The sequence below is a fragment of the Engraulis encrasicolus genome, chromosome 22 (assembly GCF_034702125.1).
Source record: "Engraulis encrasicolus isolate BLACKSEA-1 chromosome 22, IST_EnEncr_1.0, whole genome shotgun sequence".
Classification (NCBI taxonomy): domain Eukaryota; kingdom Metazoa; phylum Chordata; class Actinopteri; order Clupeiformes; family Engraulidae; genus Engraulis; species Engraulis encrasicolus.
In genome coordinates, this window is record NC_085878.1 from 134,422 (window position 1) to 162,204 (window position 27,783).

General features: G+C 45.4%; 1 protein-coding gene across 1 annotated transcript; it reads right to left on the bottom strand.

Annotated features, from left to right (window-relative positions):
• Window positions 1-4,252: 4,252 nt before the first annotated feature.
• Window positions 4,253-27,753, bottom strand: LOC134439132 (low-density lipoprotein receptor class A domain-containing protein 3-like). The gene is made up of 6 exons (XM_063188985.1): window positions 27,454-27,753; window positions 25,233-25,406; window positions 17,236-17,361; window positions 13,252-13,389; window positions 6,852-7,293; window positions 4,253-5,603 (listed from the first exon to the last, which is right to left on the bottom strand). Exons 1-6 carry the CDS (start codon window positions 27,503-27,505, stop codon window positions 5,366-5,368), a joined length of 1,170 nt encoding a protein of 389 aa, XP_063045055.1. The 5' UTR covers window positions 27,506-27,753; the 3' UTR covers window positions 4,253-5,365.
• Window positions 27,754-27,783: the final 30 nt, after the last annotated feature.

The window sequence follows — 27,783 nt, forward strand, 5'->3', positions numbered from 1 at the left end:
AGCTTGAACCAAAAATCCCTAAATAAATACATGGAATCTTGTGGGGAAAAGATTTCCTTCACGCCTGGTTTTTGAAAACAAGTTAATGGCTTTCATTGCATATTTTAGTCACTGAAATCAAGTAAATGTAGGCTATGACTCATGGACATAAAGTCCTGCCCATACTACACCGTGGCCAGTGCATTTTCCAGCCAGTAATTGTTGTTCTCCAATCTACTTTCTTAGGTTTAGACTAATGCTGAATCACCAACATTTTGTTGGGGCCACTGGCGTTATTTGTGTGTGGAAAGGAAACCCAGAATGAGCCTATAATGTCCCTCAGGTCCTGTCTCGGCCTGCTCAGTTCTGTTCGGCCTGGCTTCCTCTAAGTTCTGTTCGGCCTGGCTTCTTCTAAGTTCTGTTCGGCCTGGCTTCTTCTAAGTTCACACCCTCTTCTGTTTCCCGCATTTCTATTAGGAAAGAGTTGGTTAGTTTCACATCACGAGTCATGTTCTCCAGTTACATTCACCTTATGTTTCTAAGCAATTGTCAGTGCTGGGGTGGCATTCTCGAAAGCGTCTTTGCTAACGATGGTAGTAACCTCCTTCGTAAGAGTGACTCAACTCTCTGTCGACAGCGACGCTCACCACTAAATCCAAGGGAATGGTGTTACGTCTTAAGACGGTCTTAAGGCGGTTAGCAACGACAAGAATCGAGAAACGGGGTCCCCTGATCAGTGTTCAGTGCATTTACAATACCGGGACATAAAAACATACTCCATTTTTGTCCTCCACTCCAAATGCAGCCAGGAATCTCTTTGCATTGTAGTGTTACAGCATTCTGAGCAGGGCCGGATTAAAACAGAGGCTAGATATGATTGCAGCCTAGGGGCCCCAACCTGCCAGGGGGGCCCTGTTTGGTCAAAAGTGAAAAATTGCAGAATTGTGACAAGATGCAATATACTGTATATATATATATATATAACTGTGGCACTGTAAATGTTTCATGAAAATTGTCCTCCTGGCCGGCACAGCAACCTGTAGACTGTGGGCCACAAGCCATCTAAGGCCCTGGTTCTGTGTGTGATGTTCTGATGGTGAAGATATAATACCGGTACGTTCATTTTCCAAATGGGATGGGACAGTGTGAGAGTGTGACTGGAAACGAGTGGGAGAAAGGACCTCGGGCCAGACTCGAACCCGAGTCGACCGCGTAAAAGTGAGGTATCTTAACTCACTGAGCCCGTTTATATTAGGGCTGTAAATCACAGCCTTCATCATGATACGATACGGTATCGATTTCTTAAATCAGGGATTCCATTTTTTTTTGATACATAAGAATTCCCCATGATAAGATACGATGCGGTTCGATTCGATTAAATTTACTTTTCCACTACTGTTGTGTTATGGAGCTAGGGCATTGCACAGGGGCCAGCGATTCGATTCTTAAGAATGCCCCACAATACGATGCGATTCAATTCGATTAAATCGCCGGCCGACACTTCCGATGCATCGATACATTTTGATTTTATTTACATCCCTAGTTTATATGCACATCAATAAACCAATTATGATCAGGTTTTTGGAGTAACCGGTTTATTCAAGTGCCCTGGTAAACTGAATAAACTGTTTATAATAATCGATTTATTGCAGTTATCCATTTATGAGAAATCTGATTTGCACAGGTAGGTTTTTGGCTAACAAACTGATTTCTCAAGACATGTATCCAGCATATTCAGGTTATTATCAGGTTATTGACATTCTAGCACGATAAGTAGCCAATCACAGGCCTTAAACTCTAGCTTCGTGTCATGCACTGGAGTGGAACACAGGTAACCAACAGACTGCATGTTAACAGCAATAAACAGTTAACTCCAATAACTTGTTTGTTCCAATAACCTGATTATTGCGGCAATGTGAACGGGCTCAGTGAGCCACTGCACCCTTCAAACGTTCCATCTGACAACATTCTAGTTGAGCCTTTCCACATTTCCAGCATTTCATTCATCGACCACATCGTGGCGCTATACAAGTTGCTTTCAGTAATATAAAAATGCTTGTATTCATTATATACAGTACATACACCTGTGAGGGTGTACAGCTTGGACAACTCTGTAAAATGAATTGGTGGCACATTTCCTTTTTTTTTTAAATTAGATACCTAAATTCATGAAGCCGTCATTATGTTATCTTAGAACATATTGAAAATCCCTCTCAATTCTTCAGCTTCAATGACTTTAGATCATGTTTGACCGAAATCAGGTAGATCCAATGTGTGGTTTAAGACAAGTGTTTCAAATTCCATTGTATGTAAAATCCTTATCTCACTTCCTGTTGGGCGTGACCATCGTCATTGTGTTGACCTTTTTTGTTTGTTTTGGTGAGATACACACCCCCAAGGGCTCATGGGGTCCGGAACTTCTACCACATGACAGTCCTAAACCTCAATGCGTTAGGATTTGATTCATGCCAACAACCTGAAAAAGGCCCGAACGTGCTCAGCGCTATCGTGCTGTTCCTCCCATGGTCGAACCGCAGTGTTGACTGGTAGGTTACGGGTTTAAGCACCGAGTGGCCACCTTACACAAACATGGAAATCATTCTTCAAGAATAATTAATGCTTGACCAAATTCTGACTGCCATTTTGTGTTGATATCAATTCCTCCATGTCTTTTTCTTTACAAAAAAATATTTATTTGTCTTAATATGTAATGACAGGCCACGAGGACATGAGGTGATAGAGGGAGAGGGGGAGAGCAAGACAAAAACACAGAGAGAACCGACCTTGAAAATGCGACTTTTCCTCAGTCATGTGTTTTACAGAAATCGGTAACACTTTACTTGACGCCATTGTCATATGCATGTCATTACGTAAGGGTTAACGTTCGGCGAGAAGGTCGCTACCGTGGAATAGCAGCACGACAGAGAGAATCTTTAGACCCCGACGCGGAGCGGAGTGCTGCTATTCCACAAAGCGACCGACTCGCCGAAAGTTAACCCGCTTATTATATGGATATACTTAAATGACTCACACATGGCGGGGACATTTCTTTAGGCCTATTTAATGTTAAGATAAACATTTTTGCTGCGCAAAACAAAACAGTGCCGTTGTGGAACACCGCTAGGCAACAGCTAGGTAGCCAGGACAACTGGTGTTGTCTATCACAGCAGCTGATTAGAGTCTTGTTGAAAAGTCGCTTTAGCAGTGAAAAGTCTTGTTGCCATTGACAGCGGTCTGTTATAGACCAACCCGTCCGTTATCGAAAAATAACAGACGTGCGAACGTTGGGGAGCCCCGTTGAAATGAATGGAGCATTCGACCGATGACGTCACAACCATATAATAAAGTGTCATAACAGTGCCATAAACATTATGTCCATGTTTATGACTGTTGGCCTTAAGCGACATTTGGTTATGGTAAAGACAACCTTATGGACATAATGTTTATGACTTATCTATGACTGTCATGACACTATTATGACAAAATAATGACATGCATATGACACCGGCGTCAAGTAAAGTGTTACCCAAAAACCTTTCTAGCTCCTTTACTTAACAGATTGTCCATATACTGTAACACAGTCCTCGATCTCTCCATCTTGATGTAATACCCAAAGTGCACTCTAGGGCGCAGTACAAGCACATGAACAGCAAAGTCATGGCAATGTTCACTTTTTTCCATTTTCAGAAAAATCTCTCTCATTTGGTGCAGTTCACTTTCATTGTTTTGTTGTTGTTGTTGTTGTTGTTGTTGTTGTTGTTGTTGTTGTTGTTGTTGTTGTTGTTGTTGGTTCACTGGTGGGATCAATGACGTGATCGTGATAACATGGCATTCAATAAAACAGTCATTTCCCATATTACTCATGAATACAGAAGGGGAAAGGATTTAAAAAGCATTTCATGTGTGGACAATGGACATCGCTTTTTTTGGAGGAGTTAAGTGCTGAACAGGAAGAATAAAATAGCAATCTGAAATAAGGGCAGGCGTGTTGGATCAGGCATGTGCTCAATGGTGTGTTTAGAAAAGGGGTATGCCACTATTTTGGGGCTGAATACGGTTAAAATCGTTGCCCTGGGTTTATATAGGTGGTTAAGTGTCTTATTTTCCATGTTATGCGTTGTCCTGTTTTAAGAAGGGAGTAAGTATCTAAGCTAGTGAGAGTCAATGGATCACACATGCTACAGTGATCCATTGACTTTCACTAGCTTAGCTACATACTCCCTCTTTTAACTTGTCTTAAAGCAAGACAACGCTTAACATGAAAAATAAGACACTTAACCACCTTTATAAACTCGTTTATGGCCAACGATTTTAACTGTATTAAGCCCCAAAATAGTGGCATACCCATCTACAAGACAGGGGCACTGGTTTAGTAGTACCATGATTACTATCAGGGGATGTGAGCGCCACTGACAGACTCGATATCTTTCATGCTCTGCAGCGCTGCGGTGGCCTCATGCTTAAAGAGCTGCTATTAAGATCAGAGTTCAACTCCTGAACCAGTAGGGGTGTAAGTCACAGCCTTCATGGCAATTCGATTCGATATTGATGTCTTAAGGCAGCGATTAAATTATTTTCGATACTTAAAAATGCTCCATGATTCAATTAAATTCGATTCGATTCAAATCAATGGTTCTTTTTTCTTTTTTAAACTTTACTGGCGTTGCTGATGTTTGAAATGTTAAATAAATCAACAAAAGCTGAAATATCTGCATTGCAATTCATTTAAGGAGCATCTCAAAGGGTCAAATGGTCAGTATTATTGAGCAACATAAAATGCCTCACAAAAAGTGTGCAATAATTACAAAAATCAATTGATAACGATGAATAGGTTCTCTTGTGGATGAATCGATTGATTGAATCGTGGGCTATAGGATCGCTGCATGGATTCAAAACTCTTACTATTTACACCCCTACGTACTGTACCAGTGGGAAGTGTGTGGGCAGAGATTCTTTAAGTATATAGAGATATGCCACTGTAATAGGTTGCTATGGGCACCTAATGTGACCAGGTTCCGGTCTGCCTAAAGGGGCGTGTCATAATGCTCCTAGCATTGAATAGAACAGTCCTTAGGTCTGCCTAGGTCTGCCTAAAGGGGGATTTCCCCCCACTCCCCCTTGCAATAATAGAACCCAGAAACAATGGGCCAATGGAACCTCTCTCTCTCTCTACTCTCTCTGGTGTGGGTGCTCTCTTGCACCATCGTACACAGCTGAAGGGCCCTTGAGCAAGGCATCGAACCTGACACACAGTAGCTCCATTGATGTGTAACCTTGTACCTAAGTAAACTGAAAGTCTTTTATGCACTGAAGTACCTGCTAAGTGTAATGTACAGTAATGTAATACAATGCAATGTAACACAACGTGTGTGTTTCCAATAAAGTGCTAATCTGTGATTGTGGTTCTCTGACTGGGGGTGATGATGGTCTCGCTGGGGAGGCTGGGAGCTGGCTCCCCATGGTGGCGGGGTGCGGAGGAGGCGTCTGGGGGCTCCTGGATGGCCACGTAGGGGGGCAGGTCTGGAGCAGCCTGGGGCTGGCGCTGGAGTTGGGGCTGTGTTTGGCCCTCTGCCACAGGGCTGGGCACGTACGGAGGAGGGGGAAGGTCAAACCAGGAGGGGTAGCTGCAGAGACCAAGAACACAAGGAGGACACTAAGGATTTAGCCTGATTATCATCGTGTACCAACCACTTTTTGGTTACAGTACTTTCAATGCTTTAAGACACGGCCAGAAGGGCAAAGACACCAGAATGGCAAAGACCACCAAGTCCTTATTTACGTATTACTAAGAAGCAGTGGTGTAGTCTACTTTTTTATGGTGGGTATACTGTATACTTAAGCATTTTTGGAAGTGGGTATACTGTATATATTTGTGCTATTCAAGATAATGGATCAATCAATTTTAAGTGGGTATACTGAAATCTCTGAAATTTAGAAGTGGGTATACTCCGTATACCCGCATTCTAGTATGTAGACTACACCACTGCTAAGAACTCTCTGTAATGCCATAGTAAGTAATAGTGGAGTAGTACTAGTGGAGTAGAACTAACCCTTCTTTGCATCTGCATTTGTTGTTCTGTATATTTCCTGTGTACTTTGTATCTGCTAGTGATGCTGGTTATGATTATGTCCTCACTTGTTAGTTGCTTTGGTTATGAAGTGTCTTCCAAATGCAATTTAATGACATGTAATGCAGTGCTACGGTAGAGAAGTCTTTTCCAACGATTACTTCAGCATTCCCCTGGCCAAACGGCACGCATCAATACATTGGTTCTCAAAATTTTTTAAAAGAAAATAAAAGTCCGCAACACTGTTAAATGCTCCCAAATATTTAATGGCACGACGTTTTGGACTAACTGTCCTTCGTAGCACTTTGATAAAGGACGGTTAGTCCGATACGTCGTGCCATTAAATATTTGGGAGCATTTAAGTGTTGCGGACCTTTATTTTATTTTCATTTATCTTACGTTTGGTCCAGCACCTGTGCCACTGATGTGCGCGCATTCTTTGACTTTCTCTCAAAAAAAATTCCCCTGGCTGCGCGACCCTGGCAGCGCACTACTCAACCTCTGATTATTGGAAACCGCTGTCGGTCAAAACAATTAGCTCAGGTGGTTGGCTGCCAGTGTCTTGCCCCTCCTAACACTGTGGGGTTTTTTTGCACTGAGGATGGGGTCACCCGTTTGCACTTTTTTAAATATAGCACGGCATCAAAAACCCACTTTATTTGGGAATCTCTTCTTAAGTTATTACTCTACAGTATATTCCAAGCCAACGCACCACCAAACAACTAAAGCCGATTTGAAAGGCGTAGGCCCTCTTTTTGAATACATTGCTAATAAACAAAATAACACATGTATTCCCCAACCCACCTGGAGTCCAGCGCTGCCTCCGAGTAGGACGGCGGGGAGCCGGCGTTAGCAGCAGCAGCAGGCAGGGTGGGGCAGCCGGAGGAGAAGGGGCTGGGGCTGGAGGGTGCGGAGGAAGGGGGCGACGGCCCCGGGTCCCCACGACCGGGGTATCCTCCAGGGTCCCCACGACCGGGGTATCCTCCAGGGTCCAGGATGACGAAGTGGGACAGCAGCAGCGGCTGGCGGTGCCGGAGCCGATGGCGTTGCCGGAGGTGGGCCGGATGCGTGCCGGAGGCGGCGTGGTGGGGTCCGGTCAGGAGGAGGGCGCGCTTGCGCTGGTGGTGCAGCACCAGGCCGAAGACGGCGGACAGCAGGCAGATGAAGAGGGCGCAGCACATCACCACGCGCAGCGTCAGGCCCGAGTCGGGGAAGTCCATCGGGTAGACACAGTGAGGAGGGTACTCTGCAGAGGAGCAGGTGGGGGCAGAGAAGTAGAGTAGAGGAGAGTAGAGTAGAGTAGAGTAGAGTAGAGTAGAGTAGAGTAGAGTAGAGTAGAATAGAGTAGAGTACAGTAGAGTAGAGTAGAGTACAGTAGAGTAGAGTAGAGTAGAGTAGAGTAGAGTAGAGTAGAGGAGAGGAGAGGAGAGGAGAGGAGATGAGAGTAGAGTAGAGTAGAGTAGAGTAGAGTAGAGTAGAGTAGAGTAGAGTATCATTTATTGATCCAGAGGGAAATTAAGGCGTCAAGTAGCACACACACACCCCACCCCACACACCACCCCTCTCACACACACACACACACACACACACACACAGACACACAGACACAGACACAGACACAGACACAGACACACACACACACACACACACACACACACACACACACACACACACACACACACACACACACACACACAAAAACTCAAGAAAAACTCAAAAACTAAAAAAGTGTCTAAAGTGTCAAGGTGCCAAAGTCACTGTGGATAGTCCAAGGGAAGGATCCAGAACTAAAAGATATGTAATAGCATCTAGTATCAGACTTGTAGGGTGTTCTTTCTTTCTTTTTTTTTAAAGATTTTTTTAAAACTTTAATTGATAGGACAGTTTGAGAGGTGGAGAGGAAGCGAATTGGGAGAGAGACGGGGAAGGGTCGGCAGAGGATCCCGGCTGGGAATCGAACCCGGGTCAAATGCATGGCAGGCAAGTGGCCTACCGGTTGGCGAGTTTGCGAAACATAGGACGATATTGCGTCCGCCCGCGTTTCTCGTCTCCAATTGGCCACAGCGGCTCCCTTGTGCCTCCCCTCCGATGGCTTTCAGTTGACAGCAAGAATGTCAACTCGCGCTCAAGGCAGGCTTGCAGAACAGTCATGTACAAATAATTTGGCCCATCTCTTGAAACAGATAGCCTATAGTCTTAAGGCAAAAGAAAAGTGTTTCTGTGCAGACGCATGTGAACACTTCGAAGTGTACCCAGAGCCCTTGGAAGTGAACCGTGCTGAGATGTTTGTTGACGTGGTCTCGGTACGGTACGGTTCACTTATGAGTTCTGACAAGCTACACTTGTGACTAGGTGTAATCAGAGCCGTATATAAAGCGGGATAGCTCTAATGTTCGAACCCATAGTTGGCCAGACTCTCTTTATATACGGCTCTGGGTGTAATCATTTAAGGAGGACTCAGGAGGACGAGGTGTGGTCAAAAAGAGGATTGATACACCATAAAAGCCTAACAGGACCAGAAAGAGCAGCCGGCTCTTTAATACACTCACGATATGAACAAAAATAGAACTGAATCTTTTTGCTGTCGGTTCACTTTTTGGTCCACTTAAAGGGGACTGAGTTCTGAGATGAGGGAAAGTCAGGCTGCAGAGAGAGTTAGGGAAAAGGGAAAGTCAGCCTGGCCATCCTTCCTCCATGGCAACCCCCATTGGCACGAAGTACAAGTTTTAAAACATAACTATTTAATTTATGAAAGTAAACATACAAGTACAAAATGCCCTGCTGTGTTAGTTAAGCCTAATAGTAAACTTTACAATAGAAGCCCAGATGCATCATTATCAGAAAGGCAAAGGGCTCACACATGAACAGGTTAACCACAGCCTCCAGGTTAACTTATTCAACATATTTGTTTCATAAATGACTTAATGAAAATGTATTGGAGAAAAAGTATCAAATTCATCGTAAATATGTAGTTAAGTAAAAGGTAAAACTAATACTCCAATAAAGTACAGGTACTGCATTTCAATACTTATGTATTTGTATGTATTTGAGTATTTGCTGTAAGTATTTCTACTTCGTTACTATACAATTCTGCCAGTTATTTTGATGTCTGTATTTCTTTTTTCTTTGTTTTTTTCCTTTTCTTTTTGCTGCTGTTCATTCGAGGTGATCAATTCCTGGTGTCTCCTGGTTCAGCCAGCTCTTTGGCAACATTATGCAACCGACTTGCATGACTTGCAGTGCTTATCTTCCCTACAAAACCCAATCCCTGGAAACCCCACTTCTTGGTTGCTGCCGTTCAATAGGGACTCTCGTATCAACACTGGCTTCAACAATGCGCTGAATGAAGCAGAACAGCTCGGAACACTTTGCGTCTTCCATTTAATTCTGAGAATTTAGCAATGTTCCACATCAGTGCTGCCGGAAAATAAAAGGCGCACCTTTTCATAGCCAAACTGCAGAGAGAGAACAATCTTCTCAAAACTCCTGATGGCACCTGAAATTAACTTTCGCTGCATGAGTTTGTCAAAAATTTACATTTTCATTATAAATAAATAAATAAAAATAAAACTTCATAAATATGCAAGGCAGACAGTCCGCCTGTGCTGACAGACAGAGTAAAAACAAGGCGAGTGAGCTTTGAAGTGTGGAGGAACAGCTAGTCCTCTGATTGATAACACCACAGGAGAGGAGACACACCAGCGCTTTTGTGTGGCGATACGAAGGCGGGCAGGAGGGAGAAAGAGGGAGGCTAGCTCTGAGCAGGGAAGGTGACAGGGTGGCACAAAGGGGTTAGTTAGCCCAGTCCTAGGGAGAGGAGGGACCCAGATTTGGGTCCTCATAACAATGCATGTATTAGGTGTGTGTGTGTGTGGGGGGGCTTTCAGATGGGGGGGGGATCTTTCAGAGCAGCCCTGGCTCCGAGCTCAGAACAGGATGAATGAGATGCTTCCTCTGGAGTACCAGTGATCGATTGGCTTCTCTTCATATTGGCCCTAAGAGCTAACACCGGTATGACGCGGGTACAGTATGCAGACTTTGGAGTTGCGTGGTAGATAGATAGATAGATTATTTATTCGTCTTTACAGAAACTTGTTCTGTGCCATTCGTCAGTGCATCCGATAGTTACAGAAACAGAAAAAACAGACAGATTCTCTTGCATGCGCGTATAGGGAGCTCTGTGGTCTTCATTTTTGTGTGGGAAGTTGCATGAGTGTGTGGAGTTGTACTGTGCGTACAGCAGATGCGTGTGCAGCTGTGTGGTTGTGAAGAAGACTGGTGCAATGCTTGCGACGCTGTCACGCACGGTGAGAACTGAACTGAACTGAGTGCAAACTTCTCACTTCCAGCAATCACGTCAGATCAAACAACTTCCAGACCATGAATACGAAATTAAATGCTAGTGTTATTGGATGGTCAGGATCAGGCTACACTTAGCCCACACCAATCATGCCTTTCTAGCTCCATCCTGAAAGACCTGCCAAGTCTACAAAGTAAAGTAGTTCATAAATACTTTCCAGGCATCTCTCTTCTTCAGGCAGTTTCGGTCCACTTTTACAACAGAGGAATGCTTTTTTGTGCTACATTATTCTTTCTGTGTAATGTATTTTGAATGTGTACGATCAATTTTAGAAAACGTGTCCTTACGTTTTGAACAAAACTGACAGGCTGCCTATGGGTAAAGGATATCTTAAAACTTTTGCTCAAAAAATGTGTCATTTTGTCATCTGAAAACGGCTCCTGAGACACAGCCAGCCAGTGTGCTGCAAGCCACCTTAGAAAATGCACTTTTACTCTTTTTACTATTATTTCTCTTTATTATTATTATTTCTTTATTTCAGGCGAATGCAACTCTCTTGCTCTCTCTTTCCCTCTCTCGCCTTGACAGGAAGAAAGTTTTTGCTCACAACTTCGCAACTGCCTCTGTGTTTAAACAATCCATTGCAGGGCTGTGCTCTGGTGAGAGGTCTGTAAGAGCTGAACGATCATATTCCCCTACACTGCCTTCTCCTGCTCGCCTGTAAGAGCTGAACGATCATATTCCCCTACACAGCCTTCTCCTGCTCGCCTGTAAGAGCTGAAGGATCATATTCCCCTACACTGCCTTCTCCTGCTCGCCTGTAAGAGCTGAAGGATCATATTCCCCTACACTGCCTTCTCCTGCTCGCCTGTAAGAGCTGAAGGATCATATTCCCCTACACTGCCTTCTCCTGCTCGCCTGTAAGAGCTGAAGGATCATATTCCCCTACACTGCCTTCTCCTGCTCGCCTCGCACGACTACCGTACTGTGCTGCTCCCTCATACCCAGCGCAGCGAATGAGATGGATCACAACACAGACCAATTCAGAGGAAGAGATAGAGATAAAGAGAAAAAGAAAGAGAGAGAGAGGATGGGAGGGGAGAGAAAGAGAGAGAGAGAGAGAGAGAGAGAGAGAGAGAGAGAGAGGAGGAAATAAAGGAAGGTAGAAAGTAATTGAATATCTGTGAGTTTTTGTGTGTGTGTAAGAGAGAGAGAGAGAGTCACAGAGACAGAGAGACCAAAAGAGAGAAAGAGGAAGTGAGGACAACAGACAGAGAGACACGAGCACGAGAGATGTGTGCCACTTGTCACATAGCTACACCCCTTTATATTGACTTGTCATTGTAAAATATGGAGCGCCATCGGGTTTCATAAACAGTGCCTGAGATTGGCCAAGTGAGATCTTGTCGTGTACTGTACAGCCTCTATTAGTGATCCGTTGGCCACATGCGAGGGGAGACAGCCCTGTGCAGTCGTGCCATACATCAAACGCAACGCATGCTTTTTGGAGGAGAGCGGATGGGGGCTGGCTGTACTAACTGCAATTCAGCACAAAACAAAATGAAGAGCTGTGGGAAGGAAACCCAGAGCTGGTTACTTTCATTGTGAGTAATACACTCACAGTGAACAGAAAACACAATGCCATTTTAATTGAATATACATAGATATGGGTAGTCATGGGTGAGCGGTTAGGGCGTCACACTTGCATCCCAGAGGTTGCCTGTCCGACTACCGACCCGTCAGGTTGGTGGCGGGAGTAATCGACCAGTGCTCTCCCCCATCCTCCTCCATGACTGAGGTACCCTGAGCATGGTACCGTCCCACCGCACTGCTCCCCATGGGGCGCCACTGAGGGCTTCCCCCTTGCACGGGTGAGGCATAAATGCAATTTCGTTGTGTGCAGTGTGCAGTGTTCACTTGTGTGCTGTGGAGTGCTGTGTCACAATGACAATGGGAGTTGGAGTTTCCCAATGGGCTTTCACTTTTCACTTTTCATATTTAGTTTGCACATATCTGGGTGTGATGGAGTGACCACCACTAGGGTTGTGGGTGTGTTCTGACTAACATGCCAACGAGCCGGGCTCTTTGGTGTAGCGGTCAGAGCCCCAGTTTACTACCCCAGAAGGTCTGGGTTCGAGTCCAAGCAGGGCAACTCTACTCCCCTTCGCTACACTGGGGTCTGCTCTAGTCATTGACTATGCTTTAGGCTGTAGCTGAGTTGATTTCACACCTTTCTTCTACCTTGGGACTCAATGCCATCTCTGTTCATAGTACCATATACTATCATTGCACTCTTGCTTGAGCTCTGCCATCAAAATGACACAAGCCAGTATGAAGACGAGATGTTTGGGGCTTCATTATTTGACAGTAGTAGGTTGAAGCTGTCTGGGACCCTCTCATTGAATATGCAGCTATGCGACTGAAGCAGGCATTATGAATGGATAATGCAGCTCAGACTGAATAAGAAGCAGGCATTATGAATGGATAACTAGAGAAGAAGCAGGCATTATGAATGGATAAAGCAGTGCAGACTGAATAAGTAAAGGGTCTCTGTGTATACAAGGAAAGAACACAATTTCCCACGTAAACAAAGAATCAAACACATGACCTACTATCACTTCTCCCTACTGGAAAAGTGAGGTAGTGTGTGTGTGTGTGTGTGTGTGTGTGTGTGTGTGTGTGTGTGTGTGTGTGTGTGCGTGTGTGTGCGTGTGTGTGTGTGTGTGTGTGTGTGTGTGTGCCTGTACTAACTTCACAGTTCTCCTCATCGTTGTGTCCTAATCTTATCAGTTTGTGTATGTACTGTATGTGTGTGTGTGCACGCGCCCGTGTGTGTGTGTGTATGTGCGCACGCGTCTGTGTGTGTGCGCACGCGCCTGTGTGTGTGTGTGTGTGCGTGTTTACCTGTGGTAACTTCACAGTTCTCCTCGTCACTGTTGTCTCTGCAGTTGTCCTCTCCATTGCAGAGGAAGCTTCGGTGGACGCAGTGGCCGTTGTCACAGTGGAAGCGGCTCGCACTGGCACACAGCTCCTGGTTATCTACTGCAAAGAGCACAGGAGACAACACACAGCAGACAGACAGCAGAAATCAGACATGACTTTGACTCGACTTGTGACTTGCCGGACTACAGGTATGACTTCTAACTCGACTTGGACTTGCTTCGTCTTTGACACGACTTGACTACTTGGGACTTGAGGTCAAAGACTTGGGACTTTCTTGTGACTTGCCCAACCATCTTGTTCCTACCTCTGGCTCCTGATAATTAGATAACTGAACCACATGTCTGTGTGTAGAAACTGTGACTAATATACAGCTACTGACTAACTGTTTACTGCAGGAGAGAACAGAACAGAACAGAACAGAACGGAGCCCGGTGTCAATGTTGAACGTGGATGAGATAAACAGTAGGGGCAGCCGCGGCCTAGTGGTTAGAGAGTTGGTCTTTCAATCTAGGGGTTGCAGGTTCGAATCCCCCCTGACCTCTCCCTACATCTCCATCCATGGCTGAAGTGCCCTTGAGCAAGGCACCTAACCCCACATTGCTCCATGGCTTGTAACCAATACCCTGTACCAAGGCACCTAACCCCACATTGCTCCAGGGCTTGTAACCAATACCCTGAAGAGTAATTTACTGTACTGTAAGTCTGTAAGTCGCTTTGAATAAATGAAAGCATCAGCTAAGTGTAATGTAATACAGTTTTTCTCGATTGCCTACACACAATTTCTGGTACTTCACACACAATTCTCGGAACATCTCACCCATTTCCCAACTCCCCTAACCAAAGTCACTGAACACTAAGCACAATTCCGTCTTCACACTCACATTTCAGTTTTAAACACACTCTTTTCAAACCACTACACACAATTCTCTGGATTACACACAATTTTCATGAGGAAAATCCATGGTTGTCGCAATGAACACACTGTCATTCAAAATACTAAAATCAACTGCCATACTATGTTCACTTCCTCATCACATGGGCAAACTCTCTTCATACCGGTTTACAATCTAAAATCATCACCCCATAAGGACACACATTGCATGTGATATTGATGAAACCATGAATGGATGCAGTGAGAAAACACATTTGTCTAGTTTTTCAACTCAAAAATATGTTATACAAGAGATCACTTTCATGTGGTTACCCAATATTTTACAATAAATTAGTGATTTTTTTTAAATGTCAGAAAAATATGTAAAATATATTTTTTGCCACACATCTGTGTACACCGAGTCTAAAAACAATCTACAGAAAAATACCCTCTTTAGTAAGTAGAACAGTGAAGAATATAAGTTTCTACTGCGCGTCAAGTTGAGTATAGAGTTTTACCTTGTGCATATTAGTGTTCAATAGTTCACAACAGAGTGTATTAAAATGATTGATTGTGTGTGTCATTTGAGAACAAAATGACCTTTTTAGAAGAGAGTACATTGTTTTGACACAAGACGTGCATTTTTCAGAGGTAGTGAGGAGTTATGCCCTGCTGTGTGTGAGGTATGGAGATTTGTGTGTAGAGTTTTGAGAATTCGAGAACTGATTCCGAAAATTGTGTGTAAGCAACCGAGAAAAACTGTAAATGTAATAAACAGCTTCAGCAGGTCATGAGAGCCGAAACGTGAAAGCATCTGTGAAAGCTGTGACAGAAAGCAGATCTGGGGTTTCTACTGCAGGCCAGAGTGATGCAAATTTTTTCGGAACAAATAAAATTACGAACAAATTCGCCATCTCAGCCACAGGCATCCCGGAATCAGGGCCACTGACAGCTTTTGACGGGCCCGAGACAAAACCATCTGAAAAGCCCCCCCCTCCTCAATACATTTAATGTATTGGGGTCCCAATTCTGGGCCCCTCCTTTCTCTGGGCCCGGGACGACCGACCCCTTTGCCCGCAGCCCTAATTGACAGATAGATAGAAATTGGACAGCAAAGGACAAGATAGCAGACAGACAGCCATCCCGGAGATTCTTTAAGTATATAGAAATATGCCAACATAATAGGTTTCTATGGGCACCTAACGTGACCAGGTTCCGGTCTGCCTAAAGGGGCGTGTCATAATGCTCCTAGCATTGAATGGAACAGTCCTTAGGTCTGCCTAGGTCTGCCTAAAGGGGGATCCCCCCCCCCTTGCAATAATAGAACCCGGAAACAATGGGCCAATGGAACCTCTCTCTTATCTACTCTCTCTGATCTCGGAGGCACTGAGCTGCATTTGACAGGAGGGCAGACCGACAGACAGACAGACAGACAGACCGACAGCCAGACAGGCAGACAGACAGGCAGGCAGGCAGACAGGCATCCCAAGGTACAGAGGAGTGAAGGGCAGGTGTTTTATCACTGAAAGTGCTGCCTGAGTCGGGCACAACAAACCACCATCCTTCTCTCTGTCTCCGTCTTTTCCTTCCACCCCCTCTCTCTCAATGTACACACCACCATCCCTACATCTCTCTCTCTCTCTCTCTCCGTCTTTTCCTTCCACCCCCTCTCTCTCTCCCTCTCTCTATCTCCCTCTCTCTCTCTCTGTCACTCCCTCCCTCTCAATGTACACACCACCATCCCTACATCTCTCTCTCCCCGTCTCTTCCTTCCACCCCCTCTCTCCCCCCGTCTCTCTCTCTCTATGTAGGGAAGATAGCAGGTGGTTGGACTGTATTAGATTAAAAGGTTGCACCGTTCAGTAATTTCATTGCACACAATCATGGAGTGCCGGCCAGAGCACCACTTAAGGCCAGAAGGATGTTGAATGGGGTTTAGGGAGGAAAAGGATGACGCGAGGCAGGTTGATTAAAGTTGACTTCTTCTATTAGACTTCAAGTTGAACAATACAGGGGGTTTGGATCTGTGTTTACACGTGTGTGTGATCTGTGGTCATTTATGCACACAAACACAGGATTGGTTAGGATGAAAGGAGAAAACTATCGAAGTTAGGTGTAACTGAATCATGGCATCTGAACTAAAACAAAGATGGAGGAAGGCGTGATGTCACATCCTGAAACTAGCGATGTCAAAATAAGAGTCCTATCGTTAAACTAAGGAAGTGCATGAAAAATAACCAGGGAAAACTACTAAATGTCCATAGCCTTTTCTACACTGTATCTCTCCCTCCACCCCCGTTCTCCCTCCCGCCATCCCTCCCTCTTCATGTACTCCACTGGGCTACAAGAGAGGACAGATGGGCCGATAGACAGATGGACGGCTGCACAGACAGACACACAGTCCTAATGGGTCATTAGAGTTAATGAAGGAAAGTGGGCCTGGGATCATCCCTTCCTGAAATGAAATGAAATGAGTGTGTGTGTGTGTGTGTGTGTGTGTGTGTGTGTGTGTGTGTGTGTGTGTGTGTGTGTGTGTGTGTGTGTGTGTGTGTGTGTGTGTGTGTGTGCACGTTACATAGTCAGCTCTGAGTGGGAGAGGGCCGGACGGGAGAGGAGAAGAGAGGAAAGGAGAAGAGAAGAGAAGAGAAGAGAAGAGAAGAGAAGAGAAGAGAAGAGAAGAGAAGAGAAGAGAAGAGAGGAAATGTAAGGTGAGGAAGGGAGAGGAGAGGAGAGGAGAGGTGAGGGGAAGAGAGATAGGGAGAGGAGAGGTGAGGGGAAGAGAGATAGGGAGAGGAGAGGAGAGGGGGGGAGAGGAGAGGAGAGGAGAGGAGAGGAGAGGAGAGAAGGGAGGAGAGGAGAAGGGAGGAAATGTAAGGTGAGGAAGGGTGAGGAGAGGAGAGGAGAGGAGAGGAGAGGAGAGGAGAAAAAAGGGAGAGGAGAGCAGAGGAGAGGAGAGGAGAGGAGAGGAGAGGAGAGGAGAGGAGAGATTTCAAAATGCCTTTATTCTAACACTGTTTACTCATCGTACATTATCACAATACATCCAGGAGAAGAGAAGAGAGGAGGCCACTCACTGCAGTCGAGCTCGTCACTGCCATCTGGGCAGTCTGGGAGGCCGTTGCAGTGGAAGCGGCCGATGATGCAGTGTACTCCGTTGGCACACGCGAAGAATGTAGGGGAGCACTTGGAATGCAGCGTGGCTGTGAGGGCAGAGATAATATAATATAATATAATATAATATAATATAATATAATATAATATAATATAATATAATATAATATAAGACAATATAAGACAAGATAAGATAAGATAAACTTTATTGTCTGTTTGCACAGAAATGTGTCTTGCATTACACTTCTCCACAATCCACATGTAAATGCACATTAAAGACACATAAAACACAATATGGCCTATAGAGTCTGGTCATCTAGGTCAGCATTATACAACAACATCAACTACTACAACAATTATCATTATCATAATCATTACTAATCATCATCATCATCATAATTACCGGTACGTTGTATTACTTGTATTTACATTGAATTACTAATTACATGTATTAACTCTACTTTTTATGGAGGAAGTAGCTCAAAGTGGTTAACAAGAATACATCCCACTTAAAAAACACAAAGTAACCAAAACATGTATTTCATATAACAAGTCAGACAGGTGGACAACGATGCATCCAAACATTTTATTATTATTTTGAAGCAGTTTTCAATGATTGGGAAAACGTGTCACAAACTAATGGTGGGACAAAGCCTCATATAGAGATGCGTGGACTAGGGCTGTAACGATACACTCAACGATTCGGTTCGTATCACGATTTCTGACCTACGGTTCAATACACCCCACGATTTCAGAAATGTATCTCCACTGAAGTTTGGAAACACTATCACATCAAATGATAAGGTTGTTTTCTGGAGTAATGGGTAATAAAACTTTGAAAGGGCGTATCACGATACAGTATCGTGACTCTGTGTATCATGATTTCTCGGTTCGATACAATATCGTTACAGCATCTAAAACCATACAATGCCCAATTGTTGTGTACTTGTAGATATGACTGTACTCTAGGGGTGGGCGATATGGCAAAAATGTTGTATCACAATTTTTTTACATGAAATCTCGATTTCGATTTTTTATCACGATCTTCCATCCAAAATATAAAAACAACAAAAAACAACTTTCATATACTTGCAATTTGTAATTTGCAGTCAATAAAATGTTAACACACTGATGACACTCTCATAAAGTGTACAATTGTGTTGTAAACCCCTCAGGAGAAGAACCAGGAAGCAGGTGGGTCTAATTGGTGGGTTTTATTTACCACAGCGATCTTCGACAAACGTGGAAATCAAAAAGGTAAGTAAAACAAAGGTAAGTATAATCTTCAAAACATTAACGGAGGTGCTCTCTTTCACTGGAGGAAAACAAAGGGGTCTTGACACAAACGAGACCAGACAAGAACTGAAACAAAAGGCAGAACTTAAAAAGCATCTCAAATGAGGCAATTAAGAACAGGTGGACAGTGTCTCTCAGCTGAGGATGGTGATCAAGTGATTAGTAGCACTCAGGTCATTAATAGACTGGTGAAGTGGACCTGATTGGTGCTCGTTGAGTGGGATTGGAGTCTATGAGTGGAAGTGGAGTCTCTGAAGCCGTGACAGTACCCCCCCCTCCAGACACCACCTCCCTGGACGAGGGCAACCGGCGGCGAGGGCGACCACGAGGACGAGGTGCCGGTCGATTGGGATGAGCGCGGTGAAATTCTTCAAGCATGGAGGGGTCGAAGATGTCGTGCCGGCGAACCCAAGAGCGCTCTTCTGGGCCGTACCCTTCCCAATCAACCAGGTACTCGAGGTGACCCCTGCGGCGCCGAGAGTTCAGGACCTGGTGGACTGCGTAGGCAGGACCCTCGTCCAGGAGGAGCGGTGGCGGAGGAAGAGCAGCTGTGTCGGCATCTGTGGGAGATGGAGAATCAGGTGAGTAAAAAGGTTTCAACAGTGACACATGAAACACAGGATGGATTCTATATTGTGGGGGCAGCTGGAGGCTGTATGTAACACTGTTGATCTGATGTGTGATTGAAAATGGGCCGATGTATCTAGGTCTTAGCTTCTTGCAAGGGTGTTTCATGCGAAGGTCCCGTGTGGAGAGCCACACTTTTTGTCCAACAGCGTAGGCAGGGGCTTGTGATCGGCGGGCATCTGCACAACGGCGGCGGCGTTGGAGGGCCTGGCGTAGATGGCGATGTGCTCTGGCCCACACCCGCTCACTCTCTTGGAACCACTTGTTCACAGCTGGTACCTCGGATGGCTCACCTGTCCATGGAAACATGGGGGGCTGATGTCCTAGCACACATTGAAAGGGAGTCAGGCCTGTGGTGGGTTGGTGGAGTGAATTTTGAGCGTATTCGGCCCAGGGTAGGAATTGGCTCCAGCTCTCAGGGTGGCGATGGCAGTAGGTGCGGAGGAAGCGGCTAATCTCCTGGATCTTGCGTTCGGTTTGCCCATTTGTTTGAGGATGGTAACCAGACGACAGGCTCACAGTTACTCCCAGCAGGCGGAGGAAGGCTCTCCAGAACCGGGATATGAATTGCGGACCCCTATCAGACACAATATCTTCTGGCAGTCCGAAGTTCCGGAAGACATGGTGGAAGAGGGCCTCTGCGGTTTCCGGTGCTGTAGGGACTCCACGCATGGGTATTAATTTGCAGGCCTTGGAGAAGCGATCCACCACTACCAGTATGCTGGTGTTGCCATTCGAAGGGGGAAGGTCAGTTGCATAATCGATGCCTAGATGAGACCATGGTCGGCGTGGAATGGGAAGAGGCAGCAATTTCCCAGCGGGCAGATGACGGGGAGACTTTGTCATGGCACAATCAATGCATTTGCGGGTGAACTGTCGAACATCTCTGGTCATACCTGGCCACCAGTATTTCTCACTCAGGAGGGTCAATGTAGCGCCGGTTCCGGGATGTCCAGTGCCTGGTACTGAGTGGGCTGCTGAGAGGAGCTTCTCCCTGATTGCTTGAGGAACGTACATGTGGTTGGCTGGAGTGCTGGATGGTGCTGGTTCAGACTCCAATGCCTTCCTTATCTCCTCGTCCAGGGCCCACTGGATGGGGCAGACCAGTACACTGGGGGGCAGTATTGTTTCTGTTGTTTCAGAGGACTCTTCTGGGGCATACAGACGGGAAAGTGCGTCGGCTCGGCCGTTCTGAGTACCTGGGCGATACTTGATGGAGAACTGGAATCGGGTAAAGAACAGGGCCCATCTGGCTTGGCGGGTATTTAACCTCCTGGCCTCACGCAGGTACTGCAGGTTCTTGTGGTCAGTTAGCACAGTGAATGGGAATTTTGCACCCTCTAGCCAATGTCGCCAGTGTTCTAGTGCCAGCTTGATGGCCAGGAGCTCTCTGTTCCCAATGTCGTAGTTACATTCTGCAGTACTCATCTTTTTGGAGAAGTAGGCGCAAGGGTGAAGACGAGAGGATTCGCCATGAGGTTGAGACAAAACGGCTCCTACTCCGGTGGTCGAAGCATCCACTTCCACGATGAAGGGGAGATTTGGATCCGGATGCTGGAGCAAGGGAGCCGTTGTGAAAGCAACTCGCAACTGTTGGAAGGCGTGGATTGAAGCTGGACTCCATTGGAGACGTCTGGGCTTGTTGCGCAACATGGAGGTGAGGGGTGCTGACAGTTGGCTGAAATTGTTGATGAAGCGCCTGTAGAAGTTTGCAAATCCTAGGAATCTCTGCAGTTCCTTGATGGTCTGAGGTTGAGGCCAGGATTTCACAGCGTCTACTTTGTCAGTGTCCATACTCACTCCCTGGGAATGGATTTGGTAACCCAAGAACTGGACAGTGGGCTGGTGAAACTCGCACTTCTCGGCTTTGAGGAACAAGTTGTGTTCCCGGAGCCTGGTCAGGACTTGGGTAACATGGTCGACATGGCTAGGTAGATCTGGGGAGTGAATTAAAATATCATCAATGTACACTATGACAAATTTGTGGAGGAAGTCTCTAAGGATTTCATTCATAAAGCCCTGGAAGACGGACGGAGCATTGGCCAAGCCATAGGGCATCACTTTGTATTCCCAGTGGCCTGTGGGGGTAATGAAAGCAGTCTTCCATTCATCTCCTTTTCTGATGCGAACCAGGTTGTAGGCGCTCCTGAGATCAAGCTTGGAGAAGACGCTGGATCCACGCAAAGACTCCAAGGCTGCTGGCACTAATGGAAGGGGGTACCGGAACTTGACTGTGGCGTTGTTCAGGATGCGGTAGTCAACGCAGGGCCTTAAACCTCCATCCTTCTTGGCGATGAAGAAGAATGATGATGCAGCAGGGGATTTTGAGGGTTGGATGTAGCCATTGCGAAGGGCTTCTTCGATGTAGGTCTCCATGGCAGCTTGTTCTGGGAGAGAGAGAGAGTAGATCTTGCCGCTTGGTAGAGGTTGTCCAGGAATTAGGTCTATTGCACAGTCCCAAGGGCGATGAGGAGGAAGCTCGGTGGCACGCTGTGGGCTGAACACATCCTGGAAACTTGCATACTGAGGTGGAATGTAGACTTGGTGTTGGCTACTGGGACTCTCTACTGATGTGGCACCTAGAGTGGCTACTCTCGTAAGTGGAAGTTGAGGAAAGCACTGGTTTCTGCAGGTCTCTCCCCAGCGCGTGATCTCTCCAGTGCTCCAGGAGATGACTGGAGAGTGTCTCATCAGCCAGGGTCTTCCCAACACTAGATCCACCACTGACTCTTCCAGGATGTGCAACGAGATGGCTTCTACATGCAAGCACCCAATCCGAAGTTGCAGTGAAGGTGTTTGTGAGTTCACTTGCCTGGGAGAGAGGGGTTTTCCCATCACTGACTGTACGGTGAAGACAGAGGAGCATCGAACCCGGGGGATTTGGAGCTTGTCGCAGAGGGCACCGGAGATGAAGTTCCCCGCTGAGCCGGAGTCTAGGAGAGCATACACAGTGTTGGGGGATTCAGTTACGTAGAGCTGGGCAGCAGTCATTAAAGGTTTTAAATCAATGGCTGGAGGAAGAACGGTGCTCACCATTGGTCTTGGAGGTCGAATGGGGCAGTGCGCGATGGTGTGACCCAGCTCTCCACAGTAGAGACAGAGTCGGTTCTCCAGGCGTCGACGTCTCTCTGCTGGGGTAAGTCGGATAGTGTCCACTTCCATGGCCTCATCAGCTGGAGTTGTATTGTTTGAAGACTGGGAAGAAGTGCTGGGAGTGATACGACCAACCTGGAAACAGCCGTCTCGTCGATGGGAAACCCGGATGGCCAGTTGAATGAAACGTTCGAGTCCTATGGTGTCGTCGTAGGCAGACAGATGAAGACGCAGAGAGGGATTCAGTCCTTGCCGAAAGACTGTGATGAGGGCTGGTTCATTCCATCCACTTGCGGCTGCGAGGGTTCTGAATTGCAGGGCATACTCATTGATTGGAAGGCGTCCCTGCCGAAGCGCATACAGTCGGGCTTGAATGGATGAGTCACCATCAGGGAGGCTGAAGACCTCCTTGAAATGCTCCATGAAGCGTTGGGCGGTCTGCATCACTGGCCCAGTTGTGTCCCAGATCGTCTCAGCCCACTGAAGAGCCTTGCCGGAGAGGAGAGAGATGATGTAGGCAATCTTCGCCCTTTCAGACGGGAACCGGGTAGGTTGCATTTCGAACATGAGAGAACACTGGAGCAGGAATCCCTTACAGCTGTCCGGAGAGCCAGAGTAGGTAGCTGGATTCACGACTGGACCTGAGTGAAGCGACGGTGGTAGCGGATGTGCTGGGTTGGGAGCTGGAGCTGCCACTGCCGCTGGTGCTGGAGCTGGGGTAGGAACAGGAGCAGCTTGCCGAAATCCGTCCATCAGTTCCTGGAAGGCCTCTGCTGGCTGGTGTCTTGTAGGCTCCATGCCTGGTCTGGTCTTCTGTTGTAAACCCCTCAGGAGAAGAACCAGGAAGCAGGTGGGTCTAATTGGTGGGTTTTATTTACCACAGCGATCTTCGACAAACGTGGAAATCAAAAAGGTAAGTAAAACAAAGGTAAGTATAATCTTCAAAACATTAACGGAGGTGCTCTCTTTCACTGGAGGAAAACAAAGGGGTCTTGACACAAACGAGACCAGACAAGAACTGAAACAAAAGGCAGAACTTAAAAAGCATCTCAAATGAGGCAATTAAGAACAGGTGGACAGTGTCTCTCAGCTGAGGATGGTGATCAAGTGATTAGTAGCACTCAGGTCATTAATAGACTGGTGAAGTGGACCTGATTGGTGCTCGTTGAGTGGGATTGGAGTCTATGAGTGGAAGTGGAGTCTCTGAAGCCGTGACAAATTGGAATACAATAATGTAAAGAATAAAGTGAAGACAACAACACAAGTGAGAAAACGTCACTCTGATGCTGATAATAAACATTCTCACTGCAAGACGATCTATACGATTTCTCCACTTTGGCAGATTCGAGATCTTTTACTCAATATCACGATTCACGATTTAATATCGTCATATCGCCCACCCCTACTGTATGCCTCTCTAGTAAACTGCAGGGCAGTGTTGTGTGTTGGCACGGGTGTACAAAAGCAAACCCTGGCGTGACCCAGAGCAGCGTATACAAAGGGCACATCCCACCACATCATTTCAACCCATGTTTCAGCACAACAACGACTGATGAATTTCGTATTTAGGCTGTCTGGTGATGGACAGATATTGTTGCGTACAGACATTTGATATGGCAGGCCACTGAGGCCAGTTTTGTCTTTCTGTCAGCAAAGCCATTTCTGTGAGGACAGGAACCTTGGCCTTTGCATACTTTCCACAAGGACGTCAGCCAGCCAGCCAGTCAGCAGTAATCATCGTTCTAACCTTCTGAAAACAAGGTGTGTGACAAAACACCTTCCCATCCTGACAGTATATCCGTTGTTCTGAAGGCTAGTTCAAAGCTTGTTTCACAGCAAAGATGTGAAAAAGGTTACAATTTCGGCAGGTCATATTGCTTTTTGTGTTGTCTTCGATGTTACTGACCCCCACTCCAGACAAAAGAGAAGTGGAGATAGTGGTAAAATATGGGGTATATAAATCCCGGTAGAGTATTTACAACACTGTAATGAGTCAAATTACTCTAACAGTAGAATCAAAAGACAATGTATGTAAAAGTCTGTAAGTCGTTACCATCATCAATGAATGTGCAGATTCAATACGCATAAGATAATTTTTTTTGGTGAAGCATCTTTAGAATATTACCGTAATAGCACAAAATCTCTTTCTTTTTCAAGGACCCAGTCAAGAAGCTGCTGTCAAGGTGGATGCCTAAACAATTGTGTTCTGGGGCACATGCTGTCTGAGACTTTGTGACACCTTACATTATTTTCTGCCCACAAACAGCAGTTCAGAGAGCCTTCTCTTAAGCATCACTTAAGCCTTTCATTTAAGCATCAGCTGGCTGGTTAGGCTAAACATGTAGTGCTCAGTGCTACTTTACTGCACTTTAATGCAGATAGGCTCGCCAGCGATCTGACTTTCTTTTTTACACCCTCAGGAAGCCCAAGTAGACCAATAACATTTTTTTTTAATGGAATCCTCAGATGTTCTTGTCTAAAACATAACATTGCTACGAGTCTTAAAGGGATATGCCACTATTTTGGCGCTTAATACAGTTAAAATCGTTGGCTGGAGTTTATAAAGGTGGTTAAGTGTCTTACTTTTCATGTAAGCCGTTGTCTTGCTTTAAGACAAGTTAAAAGAGGGAATATGTCGCTAAGCTAGTGAAAGTCAATGGATCCGTGTACCATTGTAGCATGCTACACGGATCCATTGACTTTCACTAGCTTAGCGACATCCTCCCTCTTTTAGCTTGTCTTAAAGCAAGACAACGGCTTACATGAAAAATAAGACACTTTACCACCTTCATAAACCCCAGTCAACGATTTTAACTGTATTAAGCCCCAAAATAGTGGCATTTCCCTTTAAGTAACTAACAGAGTAAGACTTTGTCATTTCCATTCTAGTAACAACAAGATTACAATTTTAAAAGCTCTGCACGAAAAAGGTTAAACAACTCACTGCATCCCTTCTCATCGCTCTGGTCATAGCAGTCTGGCAGGCCATCACAGCGGGCCGTGACAGGCACACACTGGCCGTCCGCACAGGTGAAGTTGGAGGGAGCGCTGCAGACCCTGCTGCTGATGTTGCTGCTGCCGCCGCCACTGCTGCTGTTTCCATACACAGCCTGGCTGCCTAGAGGGAGAGGACAACAGGTAATATACAGTATATAGGCTACAATTGAGTAATAATTACGTTAATAGCTAGGTCAATAGCTCTAGGTCAGAGTATGTGCAATATCTAGGTTTGTATTATTTCTTTGGATGACTCAGGGCCAAAAACTGGAACGTTGTGTGTAACACTAACAATGGTTGTCTGTTACCCTGTTTATATGTTTGTCTGTTCTTTGTGGTCCTAAGTCTGTCTGTTGTGGTGATCTGATGTTAACTGTGAATCACACTTTCTCAGGTCCATTCTGAATTTCTCTACTGAAGAGACAATTAAGGATTTTAATCTAATAGCTGATAATTGATAAATATGATATTATAATTAGGTAAATAAGTACAGTACAAACCCGTAATATTAGCCTTTATGTACTTGGGTAAGTAGGTAATAGTAATATATTATCATTACAATATCATTTTCATATTATAAAAATACACCATCAAGTGCAAACCTAAATATATAATAAGGAACATTAGTTAATTATAACTTTTAATTGCCCCCCTGGGCATATAATATGCAGCAAAGGAAGCATGTTGTGATCTGCAAGAAAAGTTGGTATCTGCCCATCTATTGTAATTACATAACAGCCAAGTATGCCCCACTCACAGAAGAGCAACAGAACTATCACTTTTAGTCACTGCTTGTGGCAAAACACCCCAACAGCGCAGAAGAGATGCCAGTTATCTGTAGCCTAATGTAGCCTAAAGCAGTGTTTATCAACCAGGGTGCCGGGGCAACCTGGGGTGCCGCGGAAACGTGGCTGATAAATAAATTGTGTAATATCATATATATTTGTCTAAATTAATATTTAGTCAGTGGAATCTTTTGTCTGCCATTTACGCACAATGAAGTAAATTTAGGTCGCCCCAGCAAGCTGCAACTTGGGTAGGTTGTGTGATGTCTCCAAATGTGTTACTTTTCTAAGCTTGTGTGGTATCATCAGATGCAATGCCATGTTACGGCTGGTTGGATTGGGGTGCCTTACATTTTTTCATGAATTGAAAGGGTGCCTTGCCTAAAAAAAGGTTGAGAAACACTGGCCTAAAGCATGAAAAAGGTGGCAATAGCACCATGTCGTGTTTGTATAGATTGTTTGAAGAGGACACCATACAATAAATTACGGAGGAAAGTACAAATTAAAACTTAAATTAAAACAGATCTAAATGCCTGTTTGATGCACATTTCCTGGTAGGCTACTGTATATTGTGCATGAGATATAAACAGGGCCTGACTTGAACTCTTTTGCTCACTGTGACTGGACACTGGCAGGTGATTTTCCTAAAGTCAATAGCCACAGTTCTGCTAACTAATATAATATGTCTGCTGATAAAATGAAGTGTCATTCCAATAACCTGCCAAACTGGTGACACATAAATGGTAGCCTATATTTGTATAGTCTAGCGTCAAGGTAAGCATCCATACACAAATAAAATATTTAAAATGTTTACTTTTACTGAAATATGAGAGCTGTTTACTCAGTCTTAGTGAGTGATGAAGTGTAATAATAATGCTATTAACAAAAAAGTACATCAATGCTGCAAAACTGCTGTAGTAGTGAGAGATAATCTTCATTCTTCAGTGTTTAGAACTGCTCATTTTTACCTCGCACCTCAGCAAAAAATAACACGCATTCCGCCCAAAGTAGGCTATAGCATCAAGGTGCTGTTGTTGTTTTGCATGGGTCAAGATGACTGCCTGGGGGAGCACAACCTTGGCTGTTACAATCTGCAACAATGTTGCAGGTTCGTGTTCTGATTCTGCTGTGTTTTTGAAGGTTCTATTCTGGATTTGCGCGTGCACCTCCTCCGCCCCTTGTCCTGCCTCGAGCCGTCCTCCTCACCACATACACGCAGCATAGCCTACTCACTGAATTTGACGAGCTGTGTCTGGCTGCTGTGCTAACAAAACACTGTTACCGAGGTGCAGCTAAATGTCACCATTAATGGCACTCGCAGCGCTCATCACCATTCAGGCCTACTCAATACGAGATGAAACCATTTGCGTTCTTGAAACTCACCAACCAAACTAGGTCCTGGCCCCGAAGTTAGCAAAATATACCAAATCCACATCCTTTGCTTTCCTGCCCAGCTTGAAGTAGCCTACTACATAGCCTCAGGCCTGCGTGACGGATCACTACATCCCACGACCAAGCACAGATTCCGCCTGTCTTGAGGAAAAGTACGCATGCGTACCGATCTATAGATAATATCAATAAACCAACTCCAACTAGGTAATCTTCATATTGAACCATATATTGTTAACTGGAAGAGATTTGGGACTAGTAGCTGACTCGTCGAGTCTTCCCGTTAGAAGAGGCGGGGACTGCTAGGGTGGTGTGCGCGGTGGT

What these genes read in the sequence shown, in the direction of transcription:
- LOC134439132 (XM_063188985.1), bottom strand. Translation starts at nt 27,505, where the DNA reads ATGTGGATTTGGTATATTTTGCTAACTTCGGGGCCAGGACCTAGTTTG. An exon ending in CAGTGACGAGCTCGACTGCA is followed by an intron (nt 13,390 to 17,235) that starts GTGAGTGGCCTC and finishes TGCTCTTTGCAG; the next exon opens with TAGATAACCAGGAGCTGTGT. An exon ending in GAACTGTGAAGTTACCACAG is followed by an intron (nt 7,294 to 13,251) that starts GTAAACACGCAC and finishes GCTCCTCTGCAG; the next exon opens with AGTACCCTCCTCACTGTGTC.